Source organism: Sminthopsis crassicaudata, chromosome 2 (assembly GCF_048593235.1).
Source record: "Sminthopsis crassicaudata isolate SCR6 chromosome 2, ASM4859323v1, whole genome shotgun sequence".
In the NCBI taxonomy this organism is placed as follows: domain Eukaryota; kingdom Metazoa; phylum Chordata; class Mammalia; order Dasyuromorphia; family Dasyuridae; genus Sminthopsis; species Sminthopsis crassicaudata.
Window position 1 is genome coordinate 531,236,873 of NC_133618.1, and position 18,952 is coordinate 531,255,824.

An 18,952-nucleotide genomic window follows, 5' to 3' on the forward strand; every position below is an offset into this window, starting at 1 on the left:
TGAGAAAAATAATGCTCAGAAAAAGAAATAATTAACTGTGTCTAATGACCACTTCCTGAATCCTTATAACAATAAAAGCATTATTATTTTCCAGAGTGTGTATTAAATACATGATTAAATATTTATAGATATTTCTAAAACCAAAGATTTATAATACTATAATATTTATAAAACGATGTGGTGTGCTTTCTAGAGCCCCCGAATTGAGATGCCAAAATATAGTATGCTTTTTTAGAGCCCCCACTCTGGAGTGCCAAAATATACTGTTTGGACTAACTCCCTGGAGGATGTCAAGACCAGCACAAGTCCTTGGTCTTAATGGAGAAATGATGAAGCAGGAGACCCACGAGGATGTTCAAAGATGGAGTCTGTTTATTTCAAGTTCTTTTAGCCCCTAAATACCTTAGTACGGTTACATTACTATAGCACACTGAGCATGTGCTAACTATAAGCACCTTGCTATGAATATGTAAATTCTTCTTACTGTAAGTATCCCTTGCTTGTAGAACACAGGTGGTCACACTCCCCTTGACTTCTCAGGAAGGATGAGATGCATCAAAGGGAGGTGGGGAGTCAAACCAGACATTGTCAGCAGGTTCCCTCTGATGGTTCTTATACCTCACTGAGAGTTTCCCTATTATCTGTGGCTCTCTACAAAAACAGAAGGGGAATTTGCATGAGCCCAAATTAAATTGCCCGAAGGAATTCAGAAAGCCTTGCTAAAAAAAAGAGAAATCTTATGAAAAAAAAAAATTGAAAATCTTAAACATATGTTATTAAATCTCTGCTCTTGATTAACATCAAGGACTTTTAGACAAGAAAAGCATTTTATTTATTTAATTAATTTTTGGGGTTGGGGTTAAGTGACAGCTAGGATGTATTAAGTATCTAAGGCTGGATTTAAACTCAAGTCTTCCTGATTTTAGGGCTGGTGCTTTATGTACTATACCATTTACGAAAAGCATTTTTGATAAATCAACAGATGTTAGGAAGATAATGTCTTTTTTTTTTTTTTTTAAGATAATGTCTTTTTAGAAACATACATGCATGTGCACATACACACATATTTTTCTTTAAGAAAAATGGTGTCTAAGAACAGGCTTTGGATTTCTGGAGCATAGCATAAAATATAAAAATAACAAGTTCATATATACACATATATGTTTATAAAGAAATAAGAGGGGGAGAGAACAGGATAAAGAGGAGCTATAGAAGAGTATGAGGATAGGATGGGGTGGATAGATTAATGTCAACGGGATAAAAAGGAAAAGTAAAGGTGAGAGGAGAAGCTAGATGGAGTAGTAGATAGAACACTGGGCCTATAAGCAAGAGAAGATAAGATTAGAAGGAATCCTTGAAGGAGAGAAGTAGATTAAATAATACCTAAGCTAGGTATAGGTGGAAGTAAAGCTGAGGAATCAACACAGATAAGAAATAAGAGATATGCATAAATACATAAAGAGATATTTGTTAAATCAATAATAAAATTTATTAGGAAAAAATCAGAAGTAGCAATCATTGATTTCAGACAAAGTTTTTTTTATTTTTATTAATTTTTATAATTATAACATTTTTTTGACAGTACATATGCATAGGTAATTTAAAAAAAAATTTTTTTTTACAACATTATCCCTTGTACTCCGTTCTGTTCCGAATTTTTCCCCTCCTTCCCTCCACCCCCTCCCCTAGATGGCAGGCATTCCCATACATATTAAATATCTTATAATATATCCTAGGTACAATATATATGTGCAGAACCGAATTTTATTGTTGTTGTTGCAAAGGAAGATTGTATTCGGAAGGTAAAAATAATCTGGGAAGAAAAACAAAAAAAATGCTCACAGTTTACACTCATTTCCCAGTGTTCCTTTTTTGAGTGTAGCTGATTCTGTCCATCATTGATCAGTTGGAATCGGATTAGCTCTTCTCTATGTTGAAGATATCAACTTCCATCAGAATACATCCTCATACAGTATCATTGTTGAAGTGTATAATGATCTCCTAGTTCTGCTCGTTTCACTCAGCATCAGTTGATGCAAGTCTCTCCAACCCTCTCTGTATTCCTCCTGCTGTTCATTTCTTACAGAACAATAATATTCTATAACATTCATATACCATAATTTACCCAACCATTCTCCAATTGATGGACATCCATTCATTTTCCAGTTTCTAGCCACTACAAAAAAGGCTGCCACAAACATTTTGGCACATACAGGTCCCTTTCCCTTCTTTAGTATTTCCTTGGGATATAAGCCCAGTAGTGGCACTGCTGGGTCAAAGGGTATGCACATTTTGATAACTTTTTGGGCATAATTCCAGATTGCTCTCCTTTGGATCCTTTTACAACTCCACCAACAATGCATCAGTGTCCCAGTTTTTCCACAGCCCTTCCAACATTCATCGTTATTTGTTCCTGTCATTTTAGCCAATCTGACAGGTGTGTAATGATATCTCAGAGTTGTCTTAATTTGCATTTCTCTGATCAATAGTGATTTCCACTCTTTCATGAGTGGAAATAGTTTTAATTTCATCATCTGAAAATTGTCTGTTCATATCCTTTGACCATTTATCAATTGGAAAATGGCTTGATTTCTTATAAATTAAAGTCAATTCAATGTATATTTTGGAGAAGAGGCCTTTATCAGAACCTTTAACTGTAAAAATGTTTTCCCAATTTGTTACTTCCCTTCTAATCTTGTTTGCATTAGTTTTGTTTGTGCAGAAACTTTTTAATTTGGTGTAATCAAAATTTTCTATTTTATGATCAATAATGGTCTCTAGTTCTCCTTTGGACACAAATTCCTTCCTCCTCCACAAGTCTGAGAGGTAAACTATCCTCTGTTCCTCTAATTTATTTATGATTTCGTTCTTTATGCCTAAATCTTGGACCCATTTTGATCTTATCTTAGTATGTGGTGTTAAATGTGGGTCCATGCCTAGTTTCTGCCATGATCTCAGACAAAGTTAAAACTAAAATAGATATAATCAAAAGAGAAAAACAAGGCAACCATACTATGTATCAGCCATATTAATCATTATTGTTTTAGGCGATTTAAAATAACTAGATAGTGTGAGGTTGTAATATTGTTAGGTGTAGGAGATTGAGTTGATGGATTTAGAAAATCCATTTAGAAAGTCCATTGGACTTATGAATAAAGATGTTATCCACCTTCAGAGAAACGGAGAAACAAGTATAGTATAGCCTTATCCAGATATATATGAATATGTATTTGTAAATGATTGTAGATAGATGTGTATGTATATATGTGTATGTGTGTGAATGATATGTAAATATATCCACATTTAATTGTAGTCTTTTTGAGAGGAGAGAGCGAAAAGGAAAAAAAAAGAATAAAGTAAAAAGTGCACAACAGAACAAAAGAAAATCTACAAGGAAACAAAGAAAAGATGGACAGCTCTGAACACAATGTATAGCATTTATTATGTAGACTTTCTTGAAATGGAAATTTATTATCTTACATTTTGAATCCTCTCCTGTGTATGTGGCAATTTTTTTCTTTCATATTTTTCCTTTTTCTATTCAATAGGGTTAGACTACATAGAGTAACTGCATTCACAGAAGAACACCAGTAGAATCACCCAGAAATTCAAAGGAGATATAAAAATCTGTAAAGAAACAATCAATAAAACCTTTGGCCCCAGATTTCTGTACACAAAAGCACAAAATACAAATAACAAAAACATAAGGTAGAAAAATTATTTTCATTCACATTAGGAAATAAGACAAAACCAAATAAGAAACTGAGATGTTTTGATATTCATTTCACCAACAGGAGATATGGAAAAATAAAAAGTGGATACAAAATATAGTGTTTCATAAAACTTGAGTATAAAATGGTCATATTTAGTGTCTTAGAAATATAAATACAATTCACTTAAGAATCAAAAGTTTTTGCCTTTAACCTCCTTTGCTAATTTAATTTGCCTTTTAAATGAAAAATCAGGATCTATCCAAATAAGCACTTGAATCTAGGTATTCCACACTCTGAAATTGTAAAGGCAGAAATTCATTCTGCCTTTCTTTACAATCTTACTTCTTGATTATAGGATTCTAAAAGAAGTTTGTTCAGAATTTCTCATGAATACACAAAATGATGATTTGGGTAGTTTAAAAATTTCCCATGGGTTTGCCACATTCATTTATTGATAATGTTGCTACAGAATAATTCATTATTCTCGCAGTTGCATGGTCAGCTTTTCCCGATGATGCTTAGGTTTCGTCTTATCTGCAAATTAAACTTTTGAGATTATTTTTTGTGCATAATATTTTCGGTGTTAAATTGCTTAAGAATGTTATTTTTATAGAAATAGAAATAGACATAGCAATATGACCTCTGGATTCAAAATCTTAAAATAGGACCATCTTTCATTTTCTTAATTCTAGTTCTTAATTTTTCAAAGTTCTGTAGGATATGTCTTTTTTCCCCCTTTTTTAAATTGAAGCTTTTTATTTTCAAAACATATGCAAGGATAATTTTTCATTGACCCTTGCAAAATCTTGTGTTCAATTTCCCCTCACCCTCTCCCCTAAATGGCAAGTAATCTAATATATGTTAAACATGGTAAAAATATATGTTAATCCAATATAGGTGTACATATTTGTACAATTATCGTGCTACACAAAAATCAAATCAGAAAGGGAAAAATGAGAAAGAAAATAAAATTCAAGCAAACAACAACAAAAGAAGTGAAAATGCCACACTCAGTTCCCATTGACCTCTCTCTGGGGTGTAGATGGCTCTCTTCATCATAAAATAATTGGAACTGACCTTAATTGCCTCACTGTTGAGAAGAGCCATATCCATCAGAATTGATCATCACATAATCTTGCAGTTGCCATATATAATAAATTTCTGGTTCTGCTCATTTCACTTAGCATCAGTTCATCTAAGTCTCTCCAGGCCTCTTCGAAATCATCCTGCTGATCACTTCTTATAGAACAATATTCCATAACATTCTTATACTATCTTTTAAACAATAATGATGTTCTATCATAATAGCATTTGGAGCTATATGAGATGGTATTTGTGAGGTCATATTTGTATTTTTCTCTGAATAACTTAGAATTTAGAAATACTAGATTACATAGCAAAAGACCGCATTGTATTACTTGAGAAATCAAGTAGAAAAATACAGTCTACTGACTAGCATGCAAGTTAACATTAGTCATAGAAAGTACAAATTGAATAGTTAGTTGTAGGTTCTCAGAGTAATATAAACATTTCTGTTATGTAAGCTTTGTCTCATTGCTAAAATAAAGCAGATTATTTTTCCATTGCGTTTGCCAGAATTCATTAATGATGTGATTAATGGCAATATTCTGCGTGTGTGTGTGTGTGTGTGTGTGTGTGTGTGTGTGTGTGTGTGTGTGTACACATGTATGTGTGAATTACAGCTTAATATTATCAATTCAGGGAGGAAAAAAAAGCCTTACAATCCAAAATTGTCCTTTCTGCTAATTCCTTGTGAATTTGAAGGTTACAGGTACTTTGAAGTTTCTCTTGTCAGTGTTATGAATGGTAAACCAAATTATTTTTAAAATTGGTATTTTTCCACCATTTAAAAAACCCTATCTTTTTTCTATCAAGCAAACTACATTTTTGTAATTGAAAAAAATTTTAAAAAGGAAAAAAAACAAAAAAACCCAGCAAAATAGCCAGCTATAGTCCCTTACTTTTGCAATAATGGAAGGGGGAATTAATGTTATCTTTGCTCCTTCTTCTTTCTCTTTCTTTTCCTCTTCCTTCTTGTCTTTACCCCTTTCCTTCTTTTTTATTCCTCCACTGATGCAGTTTGAGTTAGTCAATATATTGTTTTCCTGATTCTGTATACTTTACTGTCACAGTTTGTGTAAATCTTTTCTGTTATCTTTGCACTAATCATATTTGTTATTTCTCATGGCACAATCACTTTCCATTCCAGTACATATGCCACAGTTTGTAAGGTTATTTCTCAGTTGATATTTACTGCCACAAAAAATGTCAAAAATAATATTTTGATGTATGTGAGGATACTTTTCTATCTTTGACCTCTCTGTAATATTTGCTTAGTATCAAGATCTGTTTTGTCAAAGTATTTGATTCATTCATTTAGAATAATTTCAAATTGTTTTCCAGAATGTTTGAACCAAACCATTGCTCTATTTGCAGTACGTTATTATTCTTGTCCTTCTGCAGTCCTTCCAATATTGATTCTTCTCCATCTTTTATCGTATTGTCAGTTTGATATCCATGAGGTAAAGTCCGATATTAATTTCTATTATGAATGATCTGAAGCAATCTTTCATATGATTATTAATAGCTTGAAGTTCTTTTAAGATCTGTTTGTTTCTTTTGGCCTATTATTCAATGAGGGACTTATCTCAATCAAATGTTTATTAAAGTTATATGATCTGGTGCAACGAATGTTGGGGCTTCTATATACTCTATAAGGCTTTTAGGATTTTGTTCCTTAATCTTAAACCATATTACACCATACACACACACGTGTACTATATACATACATATACACACATATATATATTTACTGTCTTCCCCTGTTGGCAGATTTGCATTGAAATGGCTAAGTATTAATTTATATGTTGACTCCACCTAAAAGAATTTATCAAGGTGTTTGTAGAATTTCTCCATTTTATCTTCTGTAACAGATGATAACATAATAGCCAATTATCTTCAGAGTGGGTTTTTTTTTGTTTATTTTTTACATATCTCTCCTAAGAAAACTTGTTAGCTACCTTTCATCTAGCTATGCCTTCCTTAAATTTTCCTTTATCAAGAGTGTCTGTATTGGTATAATTCATGTCTCTAAAAGCCTGTTGGCTCTAGTTGTTGTCCAAGTATCTTAGAGTCTTTTTTTATGACTTTCTGTTGACTCTTTCTTATACTTTCCTCACTTCTGCTGCTTAAAATCTAATCTGCTTCAAATTTAGTACCTCAGCTGAGCTTTGAAAAGAAACTTAAGAATTAAAGAAGCAGAAGTAAGGAGGGAGATTAACCAAAGCATTCAGGAACAGTTTGCACAGAAGCATATAGAAACAAGATAGAGAATGTCACACTTAGTAGTCTTGTTTGGCTAATCTTTAAAGAATATTAAGTGTCAAATTGAAAATAAAATATTTACTGAGGTTTGATTTGTTGTTGTTGTTTTTTTTTGATTGTTCAAATAGTATTTTTATTCTTTAGTTACATGTCAAGAACATTTTTAGCATTCATATTTATAAGATTTTGAGTTAGATTTTTTTCCCTCTTTTGAAGATGGTAGGCAATTTGATATTTACTCAGTTTTTTAAATTTTTCACTAGAAAAACTAGAGTTAGCCTAAAAATTAATATTATCTTTAGGCAAGCCTTTGCTTGAATATAAATTTTCATTGTTATGGTAAATTAAATAAGAATTAGGTTGAAACATTATGCTAGCCTCTAAATAAAGCTTCTAAAATATTACTTTTTATTTCATTCAATAACACATACATTGTGGGGTTTTTTGGGGTTTTGAAAATCTTGCATAACCTAGACATTCTACATAAATATAAATGAAGAAAACATTTCTAGTGAGTGAGAAAGGAAATGGCAAAAGGTACTTGATGCTGACTTTAGTGTTTTGCTTGTCACCAGTAAATCAATTATTGTTGATACAAAATTAACTTGAGTTTTTATATAGTCTGACAGTATTAGAGAGAATGGCTTTCCCTCTAATCTTTTATAAGATAAGTGAGTTAGTTATTTGTCTTCCAGATTACTGACATTGTGAAAGCAGTTGGTAATTGCAGCTACAACCAATTGGTGGAGAAGATAATTTCCTGTAAGCAGTCAGACAACAGTGAGCTGGTTAGTGAAGGTGGGTGAGTGCTATTACTCTTATTTTTAAAACATAATTTGCCATGCCATCTAGTCTTTTATATTTATTGAATTATTTCAATGAACATTTAATAACAAGACTTCTTATAAATATAGAGATACTTATGAAAATTTAGTAATAAATTTTACTAATTGTTGAGATTTATATAATGCTTTAAAATTTATAGACCACCTTTCTCACATAGCTTTTTGAATAACTAACATTAATATATTCAGGTTCTCTAGAGGTTATTAAAATTGCTTTTTAATTATTTTTTATTTGGGCTGCTTCTATACTTAATAATTGTTGACAGAACATCAGTACAATTTGTATCAATCAATAAGTATTGAGCCATTAGGCCTTAGTCAATTAATATTATTTACATGACTATAAAAAGTATTTTTAAAAAGGCAAGAAGATAGAATATAATATTTTTTCCTATTTAATTATCCTTTTATTTTTAAACCTGCTTTGGTAAAAAAAAATACAATTAAAATTGTATTTGACACACAAGTAATGAAAATGATGAAAAATTATCTTTACAAATTTTACACAGGGTAACAACTTATTGTCATTATATAAACTTAAGTTAAAATTTCCTTCCATTCTAAAGGAGGAGAGTGTTGTGCCACAGTTTCCTTTTATTGTCCTACCTCGGTTTCCTTGAATTGTTCCACTTCAGTCCCCTGGTTGCAAACCCCCTTCCTGATGATTAGGACTGATTTAATAGGGCTGGGAACTCTGACCATTAGCATTCCATAGGCAGATAAGTTACTTAGAGATATTCTTACATATCCAGTCTTTCCGTCTCTAATGACTACCCTTTCACTCCCAATTTATCAGAATTAATGGTCCTACCACCAGCCTGTCAGACGGAATTGATAGTCCCTTACTGGAAATTCCCATGCTTACCAGTGTTTAGATTGCACTGCCACCCCTTGCCTTTGTCTCCCCTGATCTCTGGAGTCATATAAAAATCATTGGAATCTCACATTTGATGCTGAATTCTTTAAGATGCAAGTCCAATCCAGCCCTGGGGGGAGGCTTGCTGCCTCTTCTTCCCAAAGACAAAAAAAAAAGAAAAGAAAAGAAAACAGGATGGTATTAAACAGGCACACAGGAAAAAACCACAATCTCAAGTTATTCAGTAATAATTTCACTATGCATTGTGAAATGAGAAAACTCTACATTATGTACATAATCTTCTGATCTGCCCCCAGAAAATCTCTCCCTCTTAAGAAACTCAAATAAAATATTAAAAACTCTCTAATCTCTATCTTGCCTTCATTTCTCTGGCATTACAAGAGGAAATACAAACTTTTGCAAACTCTTTCTTCATTTCAGATAAGAGGTTTCTCCCCACTTCCTTCCTCAATCTTTATATACTCTTCTTCTTACCCCCATTGTGAGAAATAGTAAGTTCCACTGCCTTCTTCATTCTTTCTACCCTAGTGAATACCTCCTCCTTTTACTGTCCTTTCTTTTTGCTCTCTTGAAGATTAGAATCAAACTTATTTCTTCTTCGCCTCTATCCCTATTTTTATTAGCTTCCTCAATACCTTTTGAAGACATTAAGGTTCTCAAGGGATAATTGTTTCCTAGAATATTAGTGTTAAATTATCAAATAACTACTGCTAATTACTCAAATAACTTTAGTTTTTTAGGTTCCTCTGGATTCTCTTGTTAGTATTTTTAAATTCTTATAGAGCTTTTTAAAAAAATTTTTAGAAATGTTTGAAACGTTCTCTTTTATTAAAAGTCCTTTACACACACACACACACACACACACACACACACACACACACACACACACACACACACAGTATAAATATAATTAGCTTCAAAATTTAAATTATTCTTTGTTATAAATCTGTTATCTGAAGGTGCACTGAAACCAGCTGGAACCAGCTCATAAGAGCTGGTTATTAAATTCTCAGTGGAATCATTTAAATCTCAGAAATTGGCACTTCTGCAAATGACAATTCATTTTATTGCTTTGTTGATTGTTTGAATTAAGAAAGTAATGAAGACTAAACTTAAAAGCTTGATGTGTATTAAAATTTTCCTGGAGAGCTAGTTGTTAAACATTTACCAGCATACTCTTGCCTGTGTCTATTTTCTTTTGGGAACAGTCCTGTTTCCTTGATACTAGAACTATTTCTTTCTAGATGCTTGAAGGACTTTTTCTTTGATATGGGAGCTCTAATTTAGGGGATGACATTTTGGAGACTATTCCCAGAGAGGTGATCATTGAATTCTTTTTACCTTTACATTTTATCTTTACATTCTTTTTATCCGGTTCTAATAGGTCTAAGAGAACAGATTTTGTTTTATAGTTTCTTGAAATCTAGTTTACAGGCTTAAATTATTATTATTATTATTATTATTATTATTATTATTATTATTATTGTTATGTTATTATTTTTTTTTTTTTAGGGAATCCACTGATTAATAAGTTCTCTCTCCTTGACCTGTATTCTGGGTCAGGGGTTGTTTTGATTTTTTTCGAACTTCAGGTGTTATATTTTCGTCTGTTTTTTTGTCTTTTGATAATTGTTCTAATTTTTTTTTTTTTTTTTTGCTATTTCCTGAGATCATTGATCTCTCTTTAGTTTATCATAGTTTTTAGGAGACTCTTTTCTTGGACAAAGGATTCTAGAGCAAAAGACAACATGGAATTGAAATGGCCAACTATTGGATTGAGGAAAGTGAAGTCAGAGCAGAATTAAAGAAAAAAAAATACCAACAAATGGAATGATTAGAAGGATGGATGAGCTGATCTAGGCATAAAGAATGAGATTATAAATAAATTAGAGGAACATAGGATAATTTACCTCTCAGACCTGTGAAAGAGGAATGAATTTATGTCCCAAAGAAGAACTAGAGATCATTATTGATCACAAAGTAGAAAACTTTGATTATATCAAATTGAAAAGTTTTTGTACAAACAAAACTAATGCAGATAAGATTAGAAGGGAAACAATAAACTGGGAAAACATTTTTACAGTCAAAGGTTCCGATAAAGGCCTCATTTCCAAAATATATAGAGAATTGACTCTAATCTATAAGACATCAAGGCAATCTCCAATTGATAAATGGTCAAAGGATATGAACAGAGAATTCTCAGATGAAGAAATTGAACTATTACTAGTTATATGAAAAGATGCTCCAAGTCATTATTAATCAGAGAAATGCAAATTAAGACAACTCTGAGATACCACTACACACCTCTCAGATTGGCTAGAATGACAGGGAAATTTAATGCAAAATGTTGGAGGAAATGTGGGAAAACAGGGACACTGAAACATTGTTGGTGGAATTGTGAATACATCCAGCCATTCTGGAGAGCAATTTGGAACTATGCTCAAAAAGTTATCAAACTGTGCATACCCTTTGACCCAGCAGTGTTATTTGGCTTATATGCCAAAGAGATCTTAAAGAAGGGAAAGGGACCTCTTTGTGGTGGCCAGAAACTGGAAACTAAGTGGATGCCCATCAGTTGGAGAGTGGCTGAATAAATTGTGGTATGTGAATATTATGCAATTTTATTGTTCTGTAAGAAATGACCAGCAGGATGATTTCAGAAAGGCCTGGAGAGACTTACATGAACTGATGCTGAGGGAAATGAGTAGGACCAGGAGATCATTGTATACTTCAACAACAATACTATATGATGATCAATTCTGATGGATGTGGCCATCTTCAACAATGAGATGAACCAAATCAGTTCCAATAGAGCAGTAATGAATTGAACCAGTTATGCCCAGCTAAAGAACTCTGGGAAATGACTATGAACGACTACATAGAATTCCCAATCCCTCTAATTTTGTCCGCCTGCTTTTTGAATTTTCTTCCCAGGCTAATTGTACACTATTTCAAAGTCCAATTCTTTTTGTACAGCAAAACAACTGTTTTGACATGTAGACATATATTGTATTTAATTTATACTTTAACATATTTAACATGTATTGGTCAACCTGCCATCTTGGGGTGGGGAAGGAGGGGAAAAATTAGAACAAAAGGTTTGGCAATTGTCAGTGTTGTAAAATTACCCATGCATATATCTGCTAAATAAAAACTATTAAAATATTAAAAAAAAAAAAAAAAGTATGGATGAGAGTGGAAAAGTGGCTTAAGGGGGATGAAATGTAGGAAGAAGTAGAATAATAAGGAAGTTGTGGTCAGATAAGGAATGTCAGTTTCCAGTTAGGGCAGCAGAACATTTATAATAGGTCTAATGTGATCATCTCTGTATGTGGATAAGGTGGAACAAAAGAATAGGTCACAATAGATCATAGGACTTAAGGAGGTTGAGGAATTGGAAAATTAGGAATTTTGAAGGAGCTTGTGGACTAGGTGGATAAAGCATTGGACCTGAAGTCAAGAAGGCCTGAACTCAAATGTAGCCTCAAACACTCAGTAGCTGTGTGACCCTAGACAAATAATTTAACTTTCATTTGTTTCCATTTCCTCATCCATGAAAATGGGATAATAATATCTACCTTCCAGGGTTGTTGTGAGAATATGAGGTAATTTAAAATGTTAAATGTTTAGCATAGTACCTGGCATGTAATAAGCACTCTATAAATGGTAGTTATCATTATTGTTTATTATAATATCCAAATCCCCTAAGATAACAGTAGGCATTGGAAAAGTGAGGAGAATAATACTATAGATTGATATATGATAAGTACCATTGTTTGGATTGAGTGAGAAATTCTGATTGAGGTTTTTGAGTGAAGAAGATAAAAAGGGGAAGTCTGAAAATAAAAATCTGGAGCAACAAATATTTTGAATTCTCCAAAACCAGTGTGTCAGTTTGTGAAAGATGGATGGTATACTCAGTGTTAGAAAAGAAAACCATCAGAGGGAAGCCAGGTTTCTATGGGAATAAGAGGAGGAGTGGACTGAAGTTTGTGTAACACTTAATAGTAGATGATAGATAAGCTCAAAGGTAAAGAAGTAAACAAGAAAACCCATAGTGGAATAATAGGGGACAATAATAAGAAAGTTTTAAAAACTATAAGGGATATGGGAGAAAGATAATGAGTTGTATTTCAAATATGTTGAATTTAAGATGCTTGTGGAACATACCATTCAAGATGTCCAAAAAGCAGAACTCTAATTCAGGAGCTAGATTGAGACTGAATATATAGATCTGAGAATCATCTGCATAAAAATGTAAATGAACCCATGGAAGCTGATGAGATCACCAAGCAAGTTAGTATAAAATTCCAGAGTTCTTAAAACTTTTTATGGCATTAACTCCTTTTCAGAACGATATTTTGTTTGTTTTAAATTTTTAATTCCTGGTTGAAGGAAATGTGAAATTTCACTTAGAGGTTAGTGTAAATGAAGATAATGCTTCCAACTTCATAGACCCCTAAAAATCTGTCCTTGAAGATCTGTAGATACCTGATATAAAGGGAGGAGGAAAGGGCCCAGGACAGAACCTTTGGAGTTTCCTAGGGTTAGTGGAGATGATTAGGAAGAAGATCCAGTAAAGGAAACTAAAAAGAAACTGCCAAGAACCAAGAAAAAGCAGTCATGAAAATCTGGACAAGAGAGTGTTCAGGAGAACAGGGTGACTGATAGATTTGGCATTCTTCTTCATTTTTGACTCTAAAGGCCTTTCTTTGGAAAGAATAATATTAGTTGAATGGTAACATTAGAAACCAGATTGCTGAGATTTAAGGAGCAAGTGAGAAGAAAGTAACTTGAAACCATCTACTGTAGACAGCATTCCCTAAACAGGAGTTTAGCAGAAACTAGGAGAAATATTGGACAGTAGCTATCAGATAAAGTCAGGGTTCTTTAAAGATGGTGAAAACACTGATGTGTTTGTAAAAAGCAAAGAAGCTAATACTTAGGGAGTGATTGAATATTAGAAAGAGTAGGGATGGTGGAGGCAGTCTGCTGGAAAAAGAGACTAAGAAAATCACAAAACTGTCAATTCCATCCACTATTAATTTAAATTACATAATTTCAACTGAGCTTTCAAAATGGCAAGTCAGTTTTTTTCTATTTTCCTTAGTTTTGCAGAGAAAATAATTGACCTTTAATGGAATAAAGGATTTTATATATATTTTATGTACACATGAATTTATATTTAATTTCTGGATTGTAAATTTTCAATTTCTTTTCATTCTTTCCTACTTAAATTGTGCCATTCCACTCATCCCTTTCTTTGTTTCCTCCACCCTCATTCATTCCCACAATCAGTATACCAGTACTCATACCAGGCCTTGAAGAGGTACAAAACTTTATTGACAACCACCTGTCTTTTCACTTAGGAAAAGAAATTGAGACTGTTTATTTGTTACATGGGATTTATTTTGTATTTGTTTTCAATGTGGGGAAAGGGTGATGTGCAAGGGGGGAGTACTTAATAAGGGGAAAAAATAAAATTTAATTAAAAAAGAAATTAAGAAAAGTACATGCCACTTAACTTCTTTTCCTAATCTACTTCCTTTTTTTGCTCTTTTTATATACTTCTTCCTTTCCCTCAGATATTCAAGAATTTGGCATCCTAAGGACATACCTTTTCCATTCTTCCTGGTATAATGTTACCTACTCATCCCTAGTCACAGATGTGCCATCTGTCCAGTATATGCTCAGTTTGTATCATGTTAAAAAAAACTTTTAGGGGCAACCTCTTTCTTTTCCATATCAGAGTTTCTTAACCTTTTTTGTGTCAAGATGCTCTTTAGTAGTTTAGTGAAGACTATGGATCCCTTTTCAGAATAATGTCTTTAAATGCATAAAAGTCAATACACAGGATTACAAAGGAAACCAATTATATTGAAATACAGATCAAACTGTTTTTTAAAAACATGTTCACAGACCCCAGAAGAATCACTGTTCTATAGCATCTCTTCTCATTATCTTTACTTTTGAAAATTTGCTAGTTGAAATCTTACAAGAGTATTTGCTGCTTTTTAATGGATTTAAAAAAAAAAAAACAAAACCATTTACTGTGACTTATTTCCCAAGAAGACAAGCCTATTCAATGACTAATATGTCCTCCAAGGGATCAGAATAAAAATGGCATGCATTGCAATTATTCTCAAGCCTTTTGCTTGAATTTTCATGCTTCTACTTTACTTAATCAGTTTTGCTGATGATAATCTTTTGGGACATATAAAACATTTTAAAACCTGCAAAAGTGTGTTAAATATCAAAGCCATGGTAAGCTTACTAGTAATTTGTAAAAAGAGATTCTGACTATAGCATCCGTGCCTGTTTTGGATAGTAGTTCATTTCTAGGTTTGAGCAATTTGTACACAGATATGTGTATGTATGTATGTATGTATGTATACATATATATATATATTTTTTTTGAATGGAAATGTGTTTGTAGAGAAGGGAATCCCCACAGCATGAGAAGGCAAAGCTCCCTCCAACATTGTATCTACAGATCAGTCTTAAGAAGAACCATTACTTCATATCCATTCCTGGAATAATGTAAATAAAATAAAAGATAATTATTGATTATTCTTGAGTCTTGAAATTATTCTTCTATCTAATCTTATGCCTTGGTTTCATAGGGTTTGTAGCTGAACAGTTTCTAAATAACACAGCCACTCAACTGACATATCATGGATTATGTGAACTTACGTCAGCAGTTCAGGAAGGAGAACTTTGTGTATTCTTTCGGAACAATCATTTTAGCACCATGACCAAATACAAGGTACGATATAGAAATAGCTTATTTTATTGTGTTTTCCTCAATTAAAATTGCTTGATTTAAAAGATGCCTTATGATACATTTAGCAATTTAGTTATTAGAAGAAATCCCTTAGACATCTTTAACTATGTTGGTAATTCCTAAACACTTCTTTAAGATAATATGGTCAACTAGCTTAAATAGTTATTAAAATAAGTGGGGTTTTTAAAGTCAAATTAAAAATTTTAACATTTAAATGGATTTATCACTTTAATAAGCAATATTTCACCTTTTTCTAAAGAGGTAGGCAACTAAAGAGAGAGCTAATGATGATTGTTTCTATATGAATACTAAAACAGTATTAAGAGAAAGGCAGATGAGTTTTCCATAAACCTCATGGAAATTATAATTAATATCACTTAGAATCATCATTATAGTCTTTACCAAGTTCTGTGGATTCTTCCTTTACAATATCTCTTTGAGATATCTATTCCTTTCTATTGTACCACCATTCTAGTTTGAATGTTTATAATTTAATATCTTGATTATTAAAATATAATCAATCTCCTTACTTTTATTTTGGTTTCTTTCTAATCTGTGCTTTGTAGCACAACTCAATTAACTTAACCAAAATTTTACTTTTACCTTGTGCTTGTTTTTTCCTCCTTTAAAAACCTTTACTAATGCCTACACAATAAAATTCAAATTCCTTGGCCTATCATTGGTGATTCTTAACACTCTGGCTCCAATCAATTTTTATAGTTACATTTCCTATTCTTATCTTGCACAATCTGTTATGTGCAAACTTCTCTACTTTTTATCCAACATCTTGTACTTTTCTATTCTGTACTTTGAACACACTGTTCCCTGCTTCCTAGGCTCATCTCCCTCTCTGGAGTGCCTTTCCCACCTTTTTTTTTTTCTGCTTGTTTAACTCAAGCTCATTTTTCAAAACATGGTTTAAATCCCAACTTCTTTTTGGAGCATTTCCTAACAATCCCAGCTAAAAGTGATTTCTTCCTTCCTGTGAATTCTTTAGGCAGTTGCAATACATCTATTCATTTATCACTTATCATTTATTACATGACAATAATTATCTTAGTAGATGTACTACATACTTTATCTTTCCAAACAGATCATGAATGTCTCAGAAGCAGGGAATCATATAATGCTTTACCTGTGTTATTAAAAATGGATCTTCCCAAATACTATACAAGGTAGATTCTGTTTTCCCCTTTTATAGATTAGGAAACTTAGACTAAGAGGGGCTGTTCAAGGTTCCACAGTTAAGTATCTGAGGCAGGATTTGAACTGAGATCTTCTCCATGTCTTTATCCACTACAGTGTCTAGCTGCCTCTTCAGATATGTATAATATGGTTTAAAGAGCAAGAATGTTATAAAATCCAGAGAAAAGACTGCCTCTCCTTTCAAATTAAATTCATTCAAGTATTCGCATACTGGTGTTAGTGCCTTATACTTTAATTGAAATTTTTGAGTCTAGAGTCTTTCCTACTTTAGCCACTGAAATTAAATTGCCTTAAGTTTGCTTTTTCTACTTTGATTCTTTTTTTCTAGGCTTTTCGTAGACTCTTGACTTGTCCCATAAAACTGATACTGATACTGTGAACCTCTACCTTGTTTTCCTCTTTTCTAATTGTTTGGTCTTCCCCTTTTTTTAGCAGTAATCACCTAGTCTACTGTCTTGAGTTTTTCTTTGATCTATTGAATAGCCTCCTTGTAGATTAGGCTTGCCCCTTCTCCAAAGAAAAGCCTAACCAAGGAATTTTAATATAGAAGCTGAGAACACAGAGCAACATACCAGTATCTAGAATCAGGTGGAGGAGGCAGCTAGGTGGCATAGTAGATAGAGCAGCAGCCCTGAAGTCAGGATGACCTGAATTCAAATTTGGCCTGAGACACTTAACACTTCCTGGTGTGGGATCCTGGCAAATCACTTAACCTTAATTGCCTCAGCAAAAAAAAAAAAAAAAAAAAAAAAAAAAAGAATCAGGTAGAAGGATTGGCTAGGTGAATAGGGCCAGAAGTTGGAGGTAGTATCAGAGAAGGAAACAAGATCAAAATCTGAAATTCACAACAAGGTCCAAGAAAAAAAACGGGTCAGAGGTCCAACAGTTAGGCCAAAAGTTTTGTGCTAAGATGTAGACAAAGAACATGAGTTAGTTTTGTTGTATTTGGAGGCTACACAAATGGATGTGAATTATATCTTCACACAGATGGATTTGAAGCCTAATCATGTACCAGTGAGCTTGATTCTCTCAATTTTCCCAAATCCTTATTAATACCCCATTTTGTATCTGCCTTCATTGGCCTTTTAGGAATCTGTGGAATGATAGGCTTGCTCACATCCCTGTCAGCTATAATGCTTCCTGTGCCTCCCCCACCACTTTCCTGAACCTCCATGGAATCATAGCAGGAGTTGTTAGCCTCCTAATACGAGCATCTTACATTTATCATTATGCTCTAACCTGGAGCACCATGAACCTATCATATTCCACATATATCATGAACCTATTGTATTCCACATATACTACATATTCCCTATATACCATTTGTTTTATAGAAGATACCACAGGGTTGCATACCAGGCCATAAAGTGGAATGAGCTAAATGACTAAAGGTTCTACTTTGTGTGAATTGCTGTGGATTGTGGAAATGTGACATGATTAAGAATGATAAGAGGAAGCAAAGCAAAGATGGCAAAGTAGCAGGAAATAGTGCAATGAGCCCTGCAAAAAAACTTCCTCTAAACAGAAAATGTTCTAGAAAAGAAAATGCACCAGATTGAATCCTGATGGGGAAATCCAAAAAAGGCATGATGAGTGATTTGTCCAGCTTAAACTGGGGTAAGGAGATAGAGAGGTTTCCAAATACAGGAGGCAGATCTTGGCGCGCCTCAGGAGAAGTTGTGCACAAGAACCAGAAGAGATCCCAGACTCAAATTGGCACCCTGCTTGCAAGGTGCAGAAACAACTGCCAGCTGGCAGCTTCACAGCCCACTACCCAGTTCTAGGTCAGAGATCTAGGGCTCTCTAGAAAGGGTATCTGCTTCTTGATGACTGTCATGAAAAAAATGTCTTCTATTGTTATATATGCTTTCTTGAAATGAAAGTTTATTGCTACATACCTTTCTGATGTTCTGCTGGCCCATAACAATATTTTATTTTTCCTTTTTTTCTGTCTTTTTTCCTTATTTTGTATCTAGTTTTAAATATTTTTTAAAAATCTATCCAAGGCTAATGTTAACACATAAACCTGTAAAATCTAAATATCACTCTTGTGATTACTTTTCATGTAGTTTGTCAGTGCTTAACTTAAATTTGTTTTCAATAATTTTTTACTTTTCTAAATAGAAGTAAAGGTAGTTTTCAACATTTATTTTTATCAAACTGTTTTCCAGAATTTTTTCCA

General features: G+C 33.0%; 1 protein-coding gene across 2 annotated transcripts in view; it reads left to right on the forward strand.

Moving 5' to 3' along the window:
* MINDY2 (MINDY lysine 48 deubiquitinase 2) overlaps positions 1 to 18,952 on the forward strand; it is a 114,881-nt gene that overhangs the window by 72,553 nt on the left and 23,376 nt on the right. For both annotated transcript variants that reach the window (XM_074294633.1, XM_074294634.1), the window contains exons 5-6: positions 7,754 to 7,856; positions 15,404 to 15,546. In XM_074294633.1, coding sequence (XP_074150734.1) covers positions 7,754 to 7,856; positions 15,404 to 15,546 — 246 coding nt within the window. The remainder of the gene's footprint in view (positions 1 to 7,753; positions 7,857 to 15,403; positions 15,547 to 18,952) is intronic.